General features: G+C 44.6%; 1 protein-coding gene across 5 annotated transcripts in view; it reads right to left on the reverse strand.

Moving 5' to 3' along the window:
• Window positions 1-6,442, reverse strand: part of LOC120686267 — a 45,379-nt gene extending 38,937 nt beyond the window's left edge. For 3 of the 5 annotated variants that reach the window (XM_039968454.1, XM_039968458.1, XM_039968457.1), the window contains exons 1-9: window positions 6,221-6,433; window positions 6,011-6,115; window positions 4,746-4,823; window positions 4,209-4,299; window positions 2,325-2,779; window positions 1,732-1,835; window positions 1,356-1,641; window positions 916-1,085; window positions 71-568 (exon numbers count right to left, since the gene is read on the reverse strand). In XM_039968454.1, the coding sequence (XP_039824388.1) occupies window positions 71-568; window positions 916-1,085; window positions 1,356-1,641; window positions 1,732-1,835; window positions 2,325-2,779; window positions 4,209-4,299; window positions 4,746-4,823; window positions 6,011-6,115; window positions 6,221-6,310 (1,877 nt within the window). In that variant the 5' untranslated portion in view covers window positions 6,311-6,433. Of the gene's footprint in view, window positions 1-70; window positions 569-915; window positions 1,086-1,355; window positions 1,642-1,731; window positions 1,836-2,324; window positions 2,780-4,208; window positions 4,306-4,745; window positions 4,824-6,010; window positions 6,116-6,220 lie in introns of those variants that run through there. The other 2 variants (XM_039968455.1, XM_039968459.1) reach the window with 2 other exon arrangements.
• Between the last annotated feature and the right edge of the window lie 10,828 nt (window positions 6,443-17,270).

Raw genomic sequence — 17,270 nt, forward strand, 5'->3', positions numbered from 1 at the left:
AAATGTGAGCTTAGAAAAGGTCTTGAAAGTTAAAATCACACACAGAAAACACAACCGAATATTTTCGTACCCAATAATGGAGTTGGAAGATATGGACTTTAAGTCTTGTATATCAGCCATTGTGCTAGTTTTCAATCGATAACTCAAAAGTGAAAGACCACTATTTAGTCTTTCTGATGCTAAAACCCCAAGCAGATCAGATATAGAACGAGTAAATTTGAGCAATATCTCCTTTTCATATTGGCTGACTATTTCTTCTGGTCCACTGGGATTACCAAGATAAGGTCGAACAATAGCCCTGCCCCCATGAAGAAAAGTGAACCATGCATAATATAAGATCTCTTCACAGTAGCTAAATACAGGTTCTAACAACCCAACCATCCATTCATCCCAACAGTCACGAGGGCAATTTTTAACCAATGGAATGAATACAAGTTCTATGAGCTTTCCCAAATGATTAAATTCCATTGAGCTCACATTTTCAGCGAGAACATTGATGATTGATGGCCTGTCTAATAATCCATAGAATGCTCCCTTAACAGAAGCACACAAACGAATGACATTGTACCTGCAATGTTATACAGATAACTCATGCTCAAATAGTCAAATATAGGCATTTAACAGGCTCAAAATCATTTGGGCTAAACTAATTGTGCTGCATTTTGTAAAAGTCTATTTTATGGGGCACTTAAAAGCGTTTCCAACAAAAATGCACTGCATAATGATATTCAAGAATATATAAGCACATATCTTGAAGAGAATCATGGAAAAAAGATTAGGAAGATTTTATTAGAAAGCATAAAGGTGATACAATTCCTCTCCCATGTAGGGTCTATTTAAAAGAACAAATAGTATCTGTGTTGGAAATTAAGAAGTAGAAAGCAGGTTCCCAACTGCTCTATATAGCACACTTACCCAGATTCACGAATTTTCTGTGACCAAGTTTCTGAATTCTGCAGCATATCAGCTTCATCACTGTCAGGCAGTTTACCATTCTCTAATAGAAACTTAATTTTCTTGGCTGTTAACCTTGACAGATCATAACTAATTGGTTCGCTCCAAAGCATTTGTATACAATTAAGAATCTGAAGGAAAAAAATAAACTTAATAAATACAGAGTCACATCCAAACACCACAAACAACAAGGTACATTTAAGGTAAAGCAACAGAAAGTCCTAGGGCGAGCTCATAAATCAGTGCAACAATGGTGGGCTTTCCTTTCCCTCGCAGGTCAAGTTTTTTTAAATGGTGGGCTTTCCTTTCCTGCATCATGTAATCTACTACACTGATTTTTTTTTTGCATCATGTCATTAGCATCGGTGTCAGGAAACAAAGTGTTGGAGATAGCTATTTACCCGTAAGATTAGGGGAAGCATCAACTTTGGAAGGGTAGATGAGTACACATAGTCAGCGGACACTGAAGGTTCTTCCCGAAATCCTGCAGACTCCAAAATTCTGTTACCAAGCAGCTTCTCAAATGATTTTACCAATGAGCAAACAGTCCTCCTAAATTGGTAGTTGTCAAGAAGACCAGATAAACAATATATAGAATGCATATATTTGTCTTCCCAGTCTGACTGGTTCCAAATTTCGTTTAAAGTGCACAAAATATTTGTAAGCAAATACTCCATGTCTTGAACCCTGAAAATGAGCAGAAGTTGTAACACCATAACTTAGTGCACTTGAGATTATGAATAAACATGAAAGGTGTAATTGTTGTTGTCAACATACCAAGGAAAGGATGTCACATTGACAAATGCTTCAGATAGGATATTATGCTCCACAAGAAGTAGCTGGCCCTTTTCTTGATAGCCTGACATGGTTCCCTCAATGCCCTGCACCACGAAAAATACTTTCAACTAAACAATAATCACGAAGAGATATCTGTCTGTTTTGCTACAATAGCTTTTTCAGTCTTAAAAAGCCAAAAGGTAGATATGATGGCTAATAAGTAGCTTGCCCTCAACTCTGTAGTTGCAGTAATGTAGTGAGTGCCCAAATTTGTCAGCTTGGGGTTCCTTTCATTCTGTTTTCCCTGCTACTCTGACTGTTGGGCAGGTGGGCTGGCAGGCGGGTATGGGTTGGGGTGGGGTGGGGTAATGCTCGAGTATTTTGTGTTGGTTCCGCTCCACGGTTACGGTTGGCCCATCACCGCCAGGTCATGCCACAATTGAACAAGGTAAATACTGCTCCAGCTATCCAGATTCTTTCTTTATGTTTCGCAGTCCCATGCATAAACTGACAAGGTCAGTACCTCAGCCAGTGACTCCTTACTTACAAGAAGACATATTAAGAGACTGGGGAAAAAAAATAGATATGCTTACCGGATTTCTGTCATCAACAAACTCGGTGGCTCCTTCAGTAACACCAGTATTGATTTCATGTTCTGGATTAAGGTTTAAACTCTTGGCTGCATTGCCATTCGGGAATTTTGTACCCAACCGCAACCAAGAGATAGGAACTGAACCGTGAAGTGGAAAAGAGGTGCAATAGAGTCGGGGACAAAGGATGAGATTGTCATCTAATTTCTTGTGGTTCGTGGTACAAGAAATATCATTAGATCTGGCAAATGAAGGAGCAGAACAGGAACTGAAAGAAGGCTGTCTTGTGGGCAGATCATGGAAATAGGAAAGAGCAACAGATAAACCCAAACTTTCAACATTTTTTTGAGCCCAAGGATGCAGTCCTGATGTCATGTAAGTACTTGGAGTAGATGGCATTATATAAGAGCCAGAGGAAGGCTGTGTAGCTCCTCCATCCTGATTTCCTTCTTCCCTTGCTGAAGGATGAAAAGGAATATAAGAATATGGGATATCATTTTCACAATTTTGATAGCATATTCTTTACAAATAATGTCTATAGCGTTAGTTATATAGTACGAAGAACAAGCACCACAGCCTATTTACAGATGCATAGGCCACCAGAAAACAAACCATACCTTAAAATTCAGGTATACATCCAACAAGACACAAGCATCCTGCCTAGTCTACTGTTTCTCCAGGCTCAATTACAAGTTGCAAGAAGAAAATAAACACATAGGTAGTAGCAGTAATATGTCTCAAGTGGATGACAATTCCACTAGTATCCAGTGGCCAAGTAGAAAGGAAGATAGATTATTGCCCATAACAGCCACCCTATTTCTCCATTTGGACAACTTCAGACATTTTGATTCCCTTGTCTGTTCTTGCCTAGCCTCGGTCCTGGGCAAGGAAATACGAGTTTGCGCAAGAATTCATGTTCTTTTGTGAAAAAAAAAGAATTAATTGGTTCTCCCGCACTAGGAAATATTTTAGTTTCCTATAAACAACAGCGAGCAAGGGGGTGGACAAGGTAACCATTACTTTTTCCGAATACGCAGGAGAGCTGTGTATCATTGTATTAAGAAGAGAATGATCCCATTACAAGCCCAGCTCATCACCTTGGATCAGATTGATGAGAGGTGAATAAGTTTTTCCTAGAGAAAACACAGAAACAAAAGAAAGGACCTGACCAGGGATAAAAGGATCATGCTAAAAGGCACCTAGGTAGCACTTCCCAGCCCCAGACCATTAAGCCCTTTAGCTCCCCCTACTACCCACCAATGAGATTCATCTTTGAAGGCCTGTAGAGCGGTCGGGATGCTCAAAGCAGATCCATCAAACACAAGGTAACCATTGCACCACTCAAATGTTTCATACAAATTGCAGGAACAATGGGATTATAATTTAGCAACCAAAATAATGATGTTACCTAATTCTCTAGGTTGGTTGTAAAGATAGTACAGCTGGGGACATGATCGCCACTGGTAATTTGATTCATGATGGCAGAGAAGCCTAGCAGGGGTAGCAATGGAAAACTAGATTGGCCTGGATAGCAAACTAGGAGCAAGTTTATTTATTTGCTGGATTCAGCAAGTGACAGACGCATTGGATGGCTAAAACACTTCCCAAATCCCAACTCAAATCTCTTTCCTAATCTTCCCTTTCCTTGATAGTGGCTGTGCCTCTTTGTGCCGCAGACATGCAGTATTGTAAAAATAATGCAGGTACACTCAGGCTTATGTACACCAAAGCAAGCCTATTATTTTGCATAGCAATTTGCACATGAAGATACAATTTTCTACATGCAGGTTTGGTGATTGTAAATTTGACTTTCTGTGCACCCAGAAGCCAGAGCTTTCATGTGGTTCCATGTATGTGGTACCTTAATGCAAAATGATGGAATCTTACCATGCTTCTGTTCCACAGAATAAGCAGTTATGTTACTTCCAACAAAGGCAAGCACATCTTCCTCGGTGATGTGTGGAAGAGAAAACAAATCCTGCATGAAAATACTTTATTCTCTCAGCATAACAGAAAATTCAATATTCTCATAATATTGGTCAATTTTGTGATTATACAATTAATATTAAATAAAAGGACGCCCAACAGCGCGGTTAATACACATAGCCCAGAACAAAACATGCCACTTCGTCAATTCCTTATCTATCAAGTTAGCAAGAGAAGAAATGACTTAACAAGCAAATTAGCAACTTGTTTCTACACAACATGTACCAACAATCAAGTAAACTGTGTGCATATAATAATTGCAAAGCAAGCTTGTTTAAAATAGAAAAGGGGGGAGGATTATCAATATGCTATGTCATCTCACTTGTAAAGGGTATGCAGAAATTAGTGATATCCAGTTTATGCTTTTTGGCCAGAAAATCTATTAAATTCCATAAATGGAAACCGAGTCAAAGATGTGGAAGAAAATCCAATTTTAACCTTCATATCTGCTGGAAGAGAAGTTCCATCAACAGCTCGAGATATGTGAAGCTCATCCCACCTATATCTCAACAGGTGCTGCGAATATAGAAATGCAAATGTTAATAGCTAAGTAATGATCAAAGCAACAAGCGAAATATATCAAAGCAAGAATGATGCAATCCTGGATGCAAAGTTCATAATGAAAAGAATTTAAGAATTTGAAATGAGTCAGTTGACAGTTTAGAATTGCTACTCCACACTTCGCCTTCGATCATATGCCACTCAAAGAATAGTTGCATTTGCCAAGTAGTGGCAAAGGATGGAGGTGTTCAAACAGACGAGCATGGTCAATGTGCCTTAGAACCTGCTCCCCTGGAGAAGCTTTTCTCTTAGTGCTACCCATGGCGGATTGAGGTAATGATGGTTGACGAGGAAGAGCACAGCAACATTATCTTGAATGCCAAATTTGGCAGACAAATAAATTAAAATAATGCTACATTATGCAAAGAGTGGCATGTTGGCTATTTCCATGAACAGAGTGGCAAATCATCAAGAGAAAATTCAGAAGAGGCGACTTCTAAACCACCAGAAAGATTCTTAATCTGCCCACAAAGTTTACTATCAACATACTCCAGCAGTGTTCCACACATAAGCTGTGTTTCAAAGGCGGTAGGGCGAGGCGAGGCGAGGCGAGCCGATCCTTTCCAGGCACCTAGGCGAGGCAGGCGATGCCTTAGCAGCAAGGAAGCAAGTGATAGCAGCAGGATGTGGAGGAAATAAAAAAAAACAAAAAGAAAAGGAGAAACGAAGAAAAGAAGGGAAAGGAACTGTGCTGAAAGCACTTGGCTAGCCCAGCCCACTAGTCAGCCCACCATACCAACCATACCCCTTGGTTAGCAAATTGCATGTGTAAGAAGCAGTTTATTTATATCTAAGCAAAGAGATAATGAACTATCGGGTGAAAACAACTAAGGAGAACACAAAGATTGTCAAGTTTTAGTCAGCATTGTCGCCTATCTTGTCCTGGCAAAAAAAATAGAACAAACATTTTCAATCAAGAGAGGCTCAAAACTAAATGTTAAGCGTGATGCACTTCCAAGCACACCTGTGGGAGTGATGTAAAATAGAAATCACCTCCCGATGCAGTGCAAACTGGCAAGAAAGGCTTCAGAAGATGCAGAAAGAACACGATTTTGAACTATCTAAATCTAGCTGCGACTCAGCAACAGCAATAATCATCCCAATATAGAGGAGGTGGGGAAACGCAGTGAGGGAATAATAACCAGCATCAGCTTCAGGCCTTGGCGCCGGATTTCGTAGGGCAGACCCTTCCGGAGCAGTTGAAGCGACACCCTGAGTAACGAGTCCACATATCCTTGCCCCTCCTCCTGCGACACGGCCGAAAACAGCACCCGCCTATCAATCGCGAGAAAACGGTGAAGTGAATCTTGCACGGGATTTAGCTCAAAGAAAGGGGAGGGGCTAAGAGGCACCACCACCGCGGCGGCCGCGGGGCGGCGGGGATCCAGATCCGCGGCGCCGCCGGCCTCCGCCGAAGCCTGCGGGGAGGCGGCGCCGTCCATCAGAGGCCCCGCTCTCCAAGGATACCTCTGGATGGCTCTGGAATTGGGGTTTTCAGGGGCGGAAGCTAGGGTTTCGTCCCGGCTTCGTGGAGAAGCTTAGACTGAGGGAAAGTGTGGCTTTGTTGGGGCACTGGTCATTAAAGAATTTTAAACGAGTATTTATACACGACAGTAAGCCCAAGAGGACCACGCAGTTCGTATTCGACTCCGGTGAGGCAAAGGAGTCGATCAGCGGCACCAGCCACGAGACAGCTAGCAGTATTTTTGTCTCATAATAAATGAGCACTAGCACAAGTTAAAACTAGTCAAATAAGTTATTTAAGCCAATTTTAATGGGAATGTTATAGGAGTGTCATGGACATTAAATTTACTAACATGTATCAATAGTATGAGGGGAAAGAAGAGAGGGGTGTCATGAAATGTAAAAGGTGGGTCATCACCATGACACCCTACTGACACAGTTCTCAAATTTCCAGTTTTGGTAACTATATCGATGACACTCCCACTAAGACTGGCCTTAGCGATAGTTCTCACGGATCAATTTTTTTAAGTTATATGACTATATTTATATCTATTTATATCTGTTGTATTCGTTTGCCTTGTCAGCCAATCAACCAGCAGTATTGTTCTCTCATATTAAATTAGCATCTGCCACCAACTACCAGCCAATCAGCACTACTGTTCTCTCATAACAAATCAGCACTAGCCACAAGGCACAACCAAGTGAACACAGGCGCCTTCTTCCTGTGCGCGCTGCCGGCCACGAGTAGGGAGACTGGGAGACCGGCGGCGGCGGCGGCAGCCGTGGTGGCACCATCAAGCTGGGCCAGCCAGAGCAGAGCGCGCATGCTGCGGGAGGCCCGCGCGACCGACCAGGAACCTATTCGGCTGGTGGAAATTGGCTGGAAATTGGCTGGGCTGATCAGCCCAGCCATCAGCCATCCAGCGGTTCAGTCTGCCAAGGGTCCGGGTCGACCCACTTGTGAAGTCGATCCTCTCCTCATTTTAGCCCATGGGCCGAAGCGGTTCGACCCTAACCAGAAGAGGGGCGGTAAGGTCGAGATCCAATCGATCCCAATCGACCCTAGGGTCGACCCGACGGCGCCCTCCTCCCGCGACAGCGCCGCCCCTCCTCCTCCCTCACGAGTCACGACAACAGCACTCCGTCGGCCGTCACAGGGGGCGGCGGCACGGCCTGCAGGCGGCCCGCGGCGGGGGCGCCAGGGGGCAGCGCGCGTAGGGTACCAAACCGGCCCAAATTCAAAATTCAAATTTAAATTCAAATAATGAAAAATTCTAAAAAAATCCTAAAAATATTTCAAGGTGCGACGAATCTAATGGTGTCAAATTTTCTCACAAATTCGTTCATTTAGTATAGTTTGCGGCGATTTGAAGTTAAACAAAAAAAAGTGTGCATACAAAAGTATACCAATACAATGTAAAAGTAGTACAAAAAAAGATTGGAGGGTTCATTTAGACTAAAACATGTTATACAAACATTCATTTAGTATACTTTGCGGGCATTTGAATTTAAACCTAAAAAGAAAAAAAATTGAATTTGGCCGGTTACCAGTCAAACCGGCCGGTAAACCGGTCAAACCGACCGGTATACCAGTCCGAACCGATTGCACGGCGGCTTTTGAATTCAAATTTGAATTTGACCGGTTCCGACCGGTTACTGGCCAAACCGAACCGGTATACCGGAACCGGCCTCCTCCGTTTTGGCCGGACCGGTCGGGAAGGTAAACCCTGGTGCAGAGTCCCGCGGTCGGGTGAGAGGAGGGGAGGGGGCCGTGTGTGCCCCTGCCTTGTGGATCCACCAGCAGTCGCGAGCGGCTCGAGATCCTCGACGACGAGCGTCGTGTGCTCAGCTTCTGCGTCGTCGGCGGAGAGCACTACCTCGCCAACTACCGATCGGTCACCACCGTGCACGAGGCCGCCCCCGGGCACACCCTGGTGGGCACCAAAACGGAGAGCCACTGTCAAGAGATACCTCCACGATGGAGCTGCCTCTTGATCTCGGATCCCATCGTCGGCAAGAGCGAAGCTTCCCTGCAGCGGTCTCGATGGCCGGAACTTCATCACCATTGGTATTGCCTCCGGACCATTCAGCCCTGACTCCATCACCTCGCCGCCACAACGAGAATCCTCAAAGCTTGGATCCCACCCCTCTGCCATCGCAAGATGATCCATGGTGAGATATCCTTTGATTCGTATGCTCTTTCTTTTCCTATAGCCATCTTCTGCTCGTTGTTCTTTTCCTATAGCCATTTCTGAAGCTCCTCAGTGAATGTTGTGAAGTGGGCTGACCTTGTGTTGCTGCGTGCTATATTTGTAATGGCCTGTTCTCCCTTGAAAAAAATACTATCAGTAGTTCCATTCCTGAATGCAGTTTGCTATTCGTGTTCAAACCATCTGAAAGTGAATAGTGGCCATATCCTAATATGAAGTAGGTTGCACCCTACAATTCCCTCAAGTGTTATGCAAACTATTACTGTATGGTTTATACCGAATAAAAAATTAATTTTCAAACAGGATTTGTTTCAACAATATTTCTGTGAAGGACAGTTCAGATGTCTTATTCCTTTTTTTTCAAGTTTATTTTCCCTACTTTCTGTGACCTGCATGCTTCCTACTTCCTAGAATCCTAGTCTCTGTCAGGAGATTTTGGTAGATGCTGGTGTGGTGCCTTCTTGTATATAATTCTAATTCTAACAGATGAAATATTTACTTCTTTGCATGGCCTCTAACGGAGCTTTGTTTGCGTACTTGTTGCTGATATATTTTTAGTGCTGAAATTGCTCCATGATTTTAGTGTTGCAATTGTATATTTTCCCAATTTTTGTGCTGCTCTTCTTTTGTTGCACTAACGATGCTTTATTGCTACTATCCCACAGCAAAATCCCTACTCTTGCGACCGAATATCGTGTGGTCGACAGAAGCCCAACTGGCACAAGCACTAATGCTGGTGAGTACTATGTGCTTAAATATAAACTGCTTGCACAACGGGCTTGTGAATTTGTGATAGACATGAACATGCTGTGTCTTTTATTGATAGGTTTCGATGAACATATTGACATGTGTGATGTTGAGGCTGACAATAGCCATGGCCAGTATGAGGGGATCAATCCATCAATCCAAGCAGCAATTGATAGGCCAACAAAAAATTTCAGATCTGCTTGCTGGAAAGAATTTGAACCAATAATTGAAGATGGGGTGGTTGTGCAAGACAAGTGCAAACATTGTGATACTCTGATGGCTGCCAAACGTGGTGCAAGCACAAGTTCTCTTCTAACCCACTTGAGAAGATGTAAGAAACGGATGATATCATTACATGAGATTCCCTTCCTCTTTACAGAATCTGATGGATTTAGAAGCTTTGTGGCGAGTCTCAATCCATTGTTCAAAGTGCCATGCAGAACTACAACTAGGAATGGTTGCATTAAAGCCTTTCATGAGAAGAAGGTTGCACTCAAAGAAACATTGAAGAATTCAGGATGTAGGTTCTCGTTGACTACGGATATGTGGACAAGCAACCAAACACTTGGGTACATTGTTGTAACTTGTCACTTCATTGATATGGACTGGAGGTTGCAAAAAAGGATAATCAAGTTTATCGATGTGAAAACACCCCACATTGGAAATGAGCTTCTGAACAATATTCAAATTTGCATTCAAGATTGGTCAATAGAAGATAAATTATTTGCAATAACACTTAACAATGCTGCAGCAAATGGTACAATGATGGACTTGTTGAAGCATAATCTGGTGGACAAGAAATTGATACCAGCAGAAGGGAAGTTGCTTCATCACCGGTGTGCGGGACATGTCATCAATCTCATTGTCAAGGATGGAGTCAAAGTTGTGGAATCCGTTGTTGAGAACATTCGTGAAAGTGTAAAGTATATTCGTTCTTCACAATCGCGTAAACAAATGTTCAAGGAAATAATTGCAGCAGAAGGGATTACATGCAAGAAGAAGCCTGGTCTTGACATTACTACAAGATGGAACTCAACGCTGTTGATGCTAAAAATAGCTTTGAAGTACAAGGTTGCTTTTGAGAAGTTAAAAAGTGAGGACCAAAAGTACATATATGCTCCATCAAAAGAGGAATGGGAGAAGGCTGAGGTTCTCAGTAGGCTGCTGAAGGTCTTTAAAGATGCAACAGATGTCATATCTGGTACCAAATATCCCACCTCCAATCTCTATTTCCATCTGATGTGGAAGATCAAGTTAGCTTTACAACAAGAGTACTCAGGTAAAAATTGTCACAGTGTTAGAAGCAATGAGGTCAAAATTCAACAAGTATTGGAATAAGTCATATATAGTGCTCTATGTACCTGTTGTGTTTGATCCTAGGTTTAAGCTAAAATTCATTGACTTCCTTTTCAAGGAATCATTTCCAAAGAAAGCCAAGCAAAAATTTGAAAGGGTTGAGAGTCTAGTTCGCCAGTTGTTTCAATCATATTCTTCTCAAAGAAAGGAGTCTAGGTGCTGAGCAAAGTGATGTGCAGGCAGTGCCTTCCATGAAGAATGATCCATGGGCTGTTTGGGATCGACAGCTTAGTAGTAATCTTCAATCCCAGATGACCACGGAGCTTGATAGGTATTTGGAGGAGAATCCAATACCATGTTCTCAAGAATTTGACATTTTAAAGTGGTGGATGGGTAATGCAACCAAGTATCCAATTCTAGCCTGCATAGCAAGGGATCTGCTAGCCATCCCAGCTTCTTCTGTAGCTGCGGAATCTGCTTTTAGCACTAGTGAAAGAATAATTAGTGACTTCCGTAGCAGCTTGACGCCTGAGGCTGTAGAAGCACTGATTTACACCCAGGACTGGTACCGGGCAGAAGGTAAATCAATAGAGTTTTCTATGGCATCCATCAATGACTTCATAATGGGCGAGATGGTAACTGAACTCCAATAAGGTAAGCTGTGCATTGCTTTAGAGTGGGAGAGATCCACTTCAAAATTATTTATATCAATGTGGAATGTGTAAACCTATGTCCTGTTAGACATGAATTAGTAACCTTTTCCTTTTTCAACCTCTCTGGAGTTCATTCAGCAGTATGCAACTAACGCTTCTAATCATGTTCTGTTAGACTTAGACATAAATTAGTAATGTTTCTGTTTTTGAACCTCTGCAAAGTTCTTCAGTACTAACCATTCTAATCAGGCTTAAGAAAAAAACCATTATAATCATATCTTCTTTCCTTTACCAGAAAGCATTATTCCTTCTATTTTTCATGTCTATCTTGGTTAAATATTAATAGTAAACTTTGTGAAATTGAATATCTGCGAAGTCTTGGATTTCATTCATGAACGTGGCAGCACACCTTGACGAAAGATTAATTGTAAACTCTTTCAGATCCACTCTTAATTGCTAGTATTTGAAACTGTTGTCTTTAGTGCTTTGTCTTCATATTTCTGAATTTGAATGAGCATACTCAGTGAATGATTCCTTGTGTTAAACAGGGTAGGAGATTGACAAGGTCACTGCCAGGCAGCGGTTGGATCTGAACCTTGAAGAGGGTAAGATCACTTGTCTCTATTCAGTTCTTTTCCTATTAGCTGCCTACCGGTTGTGCTGAGCACTGAAACATTAGAATCTATATTTTGGAGGGTATATGATACTCCTATATGGACAGACTTACTCCTCAGACCAACAAAGCTTGACCTCAGACCCTTTATTCATTTGATGATGGCTTTATCTCTGAATTTGTGCCCAAACATTGTCTAAACTGTGTACTTTTCAACTCTCAATTATTAAAACCATTAAGTTTTCGACGTTGGAAATAATGTATTAGATTGTTCGTTCATCTCAAGAGCATGAGCAGTGCAAGTAATCTGATTTTGTTGTCTTTTTTTTTAACCTTTGTGCAGTTGCTTGGTAACCACGTCCGGCTTGAGAAGCGAGCTCCTGGGAAGGCTTTCTTTGAGGCCGTCGCTTAAGTTGCCCAGACTCTACAGCAGGAATGCCATTCCAGATGTTTTGTTTTTAGTCTATATTAATCTGCTTTGTGGAACTTCAATTCCAAGTGTTTGTGTGGCATTAAACTTACCTATCTTGTTAAACATCGTTATGTATGGGATTCCAAGTGTCGTGTAGTTTTATTGTTCCCGTAACGGTGTGGTAGTATTGTCATCCTTGTTAAAAAACCAAATTACCAGCTCAAAGCAAAAACATACACGTGTGTGGTTGGTTCGACCCTAGGTGCCCCGTGGGGCAGTTGGGCTTTAATGACGTGAGGGGCGGTTCAATCCGTGAACCTCTTTCTACTCAGACGGAGCAGAGGGTTGCCAACAGGGGCGCTCCGATCCGGATCCCTTGCAGGGTGACCAGCGGTCACCAGCAGCCGATGGTCCACCACCAGCGAGCTCTTTTGGGTGTAACGAACAGCCGTTCGGCTGGTGGTGCTGCGTAGCCAGCCCAGCCGATTCCTACCATCCGAACAGGGCCCAGACCCTGGCGGCGACGCTGGTCCACAGGAGGCCTGCCACGGTGTTCGAGTTCTACTCACCGCGTTGCCACCTCTGCACGTTGCTGCAGGGGCTCGTGTAAGAGCTGGAGGAGAAGGCTGGCGCCGGCTAGGTTCGTGCTCGCCGACGCAGAGGATGATTGGTGGCTGCCCGAGGTGAGGCGCTTCCTGCCAATCGATTTGTTCAGCCAATTCTGAAGATTTGTGCTGTCGATTGGGTGGTGTGTTTCTCAACAGCCAATTCTGAAGCCTTGCAATGGCAATTTAGTCTGTGCCTCACAACTCTGCTTTTAGTATTTTTATTTCCACATTGCATGTATCAATGTCAAAAAAAAACTACAATGAATCTAACTTGACCAGCAAAATTAGGTGCGACCTTTGTGTTGTGAGGCCGTGTGGTACTACACGTGTGTGTTAGTGAGATTCATTGGGATGGTTACCAGTTACCACACATCCAAATCATGACTATTATTATCCACGGCAGTCAGTATGAAAGCAGATTTCTAGATCCCAATAATTAACATGTCGTCCTACTCCGTAAAGATTTCTCCCCAAAGTTCAATGATGTTTTGCATTACCTTTTCTATCTAACAGCATTCGTGTAATGCTCAGTATAGGCTTTCAGTACAACTGAGTTGTAGCATTAGACTTCGCCACAGATAAATGAGATACACTATGCTCTGAATATCAACATTGTCTCGATGGTTTCTGTACACCAGGTTAAAGTTCCGAAAAATGAGTTAAAATTTCAGTCATGCTTAATGATAATTGGGATTGCCTCTACTAATTTATCAGGCTACCAATTGAGATCATCCAACAGTACATATACAGGCTACCAACCATGCACAATATGATAAGTACATTGGCTTCCTTATTGGACTTTGTGAGAGCTGATTGATTGATTAGGGGTGGAGTACATGGATTACATATATAGGCAAGATGCCTAACAAACACACGCACACCCCTCAACACCTAGGGCCGGCGCCTATGCAGCCGATGCCCCTAGAACTGACGCAAGGCACAAGGCCCATGCAGCCAGCACAGCTAGAGCCCAAGTTACATAACCAACTTGCTAACACGCCCCCGCAGTCTGATCCTCAGTGGAACAAACATTCAGGCTGGACCTAAACTCAGTGAAAACTGAAGACAGCAGTCCTTTGGTGAAGATGTCGGCATACTGAGATGTTGTCGGAACATGAAGTACACGGACATCACCATGGGCAACGCGTTCTCGCACGAAGTGGAGATCAATCTCAATGTGCTTGGTACGCTGATGCTGCACCGGGTTGGAGGACATGTAGACAACACTGATATTGTCGCAATAGACCAATGTAGCGCGGTGCAAGGGAGATTGTAACTCACTGAGAAGCTGACGCAGCCAAGACACCTCAACAACAGCATTGGCGACCGCGCGGTATTCAGCCTCGGCGGATGAGGACCAGGAGATGAGGTTATCGCCAAGAAACACTGCGTAGCCCGAGGTGGACTTGCGTGTGTCAGGACAACCTGCCCAATCCGCATCAGAGTAAACCACCAGCTCATGCTGCACTGTAGGACGGAGCACCAAACTGAGATGCAGAGTGCCTCGAATGTAGCGAAGAATCCTCTTGAGCGCGGCCAAGTGCGGTTCCCGAGGGTCATGCATGTGAAGACAGACCTGCTGAACTGCATAGGTAATATCCGGACGAGTGAACGTCAGATACTGAAGGGCGCCAGCCAAGCTGCGAAAATCAGTCGGATCCTGAACTGGGTCACCTGTCTCAGCAGAGATCTTTGGGTTAGTATCAACTGGAGTAGAGCAAGGTTTGCACTCAGCCATACCAGCCCGATCCAATATCTCCATCATGTACTATCACTGGGATAAGAGGAAACAACCATCACGGCGCTAAACTCGCATCCCAAGGAAGTGGTGCAGCTCGCCAAGATCCTTCATGCTGAACTTACGTTGAAGAGCTGAGATAGTGCAACGAAGGACGGTCTGTGAGGAAGCTGTGAGCACAATATCATCCACATACAGCAGGAGATACACTGTGTCGACGCCTCGGTGGTACACGAACAGGGAGGTATCCGATTTTGCATTCACAAATCCAAGTGACAGGAGGTATGTAGCGAAACGACTATACCAGACCCGAGGAGCTTGCTTCAGACCATAAAGGGACTTGTTGAGGCGGCAGACATACCCAGGGTGAGCTGTGTCTTCAAATCCTGTAGGCTGAGCTGCGAAAACCGTCTCAGTCAAGGTCCCATGAAGAAATGCGTTCTTCACATCAAGCTAGTGCACAGGCCAGCCACGAGAGAGAGCAAGCAAGAGCACGGTCCTGACGGTAGCTGGCTTGACTACGGGGCTGAATGTCTGTAAGGATCACCGGGGTGTCCGACCCTAGAGGGGGAGGGGGTGAATAGGGTCGCTAATCGCTTTTCTATCCTAGGGCTCAATCTAATTGCATAAGATAAACCTAACACGTCCTACACATGCTAGTTATGACTAAGGTTTATCTATGCTACCCTCTACTTACCCCAAAAGACTTGCAACCTATAGCCAATCCTAATCAAACTAACTAGGAAAGTAAAGGTAAGCAAGAAAGAGTAAATGCGGAAACGTAATGCGGTAAGTAAAGCGGTAAGGGAGAGGATATGCAAACTCCCGTGAAGACACCAAGACACACGATTTAACGTGGTTCGGTTAGGACACCAAAGTCCCTCCCTACGTCCACGGCCACTTGCTCACAAAGAACAAGTGGGATGCCGAGTCTCTTCGCTTGATCACCGTCTTGCCACGCCTCCAAGGCTCCCGACAAGCAAAGGCTAAGTGACGCCAAGTCACAAAGACGAGGTCACCGCCACCGTCTATCTCGAAGCGTCACCACGGCACCGTCTTCACTATCTTGGAGCTTTAACACCAAGTAGGGGCCTCCTTCCCCGCACAAAGTGTCGTTGCCACTCCACACCAAGTCGGAGGGTCACACGACGAGTACACAAGTTGCTTGCCGCAGCAAGACTTTCTCTCAAGCTAGTTCTCTCAAGAACTAAGCCTAAACAAGCACTAAGCACTCTCACAAGTGTGCTTAAGCCTATATGATGTACAATGAAGCTCTATGGTGGTTGGAGATGATCTTTAGCTCTTGTATACTTCCTTGAACTCCAGCACTCTCAAATGACCCGGCCTTGGGGGTATATATAGGCAGCACAAGCAAATATAGCCGTTGGAGAAAAGCTGCCAGAAAAACGCTTAACGCCGGTTAATCCGACGTACCTCCAAAGCCATCGTCGGTTTAACCGGTGTATGTAAACTGCTACTTGAAAAACTAGCCGTTAGCAATTAACCGGTGTATCGCCGGTTTAACCGATGCAATCAACCGGTGTATGTAAAATTAGCGTCGGTTTAACCGGTGATTGTAACTTCTTCACGTTCCTCCAAAAACCACCTCTCTGGACAACTAAACCGATGCAATTGACCGATGCATCGTCGGTTCAACCGGTGTATGTATTTTCATCGGTCTTCGTTTGGCAATGCACCGACGTATGCATTTTCTTCAACGTCGGTTAATCCGGTGAGTGTACCTTCAGTTTCCAGCTTCTGGACAATTACACCGGCGTGTGTATTTTCCTTAACGTCGGTTCAACCGGTGTATTGAATTTCTTCACAGTCTCTTCGATTCTTGTCCTTCGGGCCTTGCTACGCCTCTCTTCTCTTTGTCATCACTTGAACCTAAAAGCCTGAGAATAGTCATCTTAACAGTCACATTAGTCCAAGTGTTGTGTGTGTCATCAATCGCCAAAACATTATATTGAAATATGGCATGAGAGGCCATTTTCGCTACAATGTCTCGTCGAAGTCGATCCCGGGGCGCTGTGTGAAGCCTCGCAAGACCCACCGCGCCTTGTAGCGCTCAAGAGAACCATCCGCCTTGATTTTGTGTTTGAAAATCCATTTTCCAGTCACCACGTTAGCCTTGGGAGGCCGCGGAACAGGTCCCATGTCTTGTTCTGTAGGAGAGCAGAGTACTCCTCTTCCATGGCGGCCCGCCAATGTGGATCGGCGAGGGCGCTACGGAATGTCCGTGGCACAGGAGACAACGACATGGTGTGGTGAACCGACGAAAAGCGAAGGCCGACCTTGGCGCGCATGGCCATGCCATGAGCATTGGCCGTCGGCTCGATGCGCATAGTCCCCTTTGGAAGGGCCGGCGCACTGGAGATGGCAGGCGGCGGAGGAACAGCTGCGGCCTGGCGGCGTGAGTATACCTTCAGAGGGACCGGAGCCGCCCTGGCGGATGCAAGGAGCAAGGGCGAAGCGCCCTGGTGGTCCTGCTGGGCCGACGGCGCCCCTGCTGGCACAAGCAGCGAGGGCAGGGCACCAGGATCACCATGTGTAGGCGTACGTGCTGGAGGCGATGGAGGCACATCCGCACGTGGCCGTGCGGATCTGCCAGGGGAAGCAGCCGCCGGTCCGGTAGCCGCACGTAGCGGCGAGATGACG

The sequence above is a fragment of the Panicum virgatum genome, chromosome 8N (assembly GCF_016808335.1).
Source record: "Panicum virgatum strain AP13 chromosome 8N, P.virgatum_v5, whole genome shotgun sequence".
NCBI classification, from domain to species: Eukaryota; Viridiplantae; Streptophyta; class Magnoliopsida; order Poales; family Poaceae; genus Panicum; species Panicum virgatum.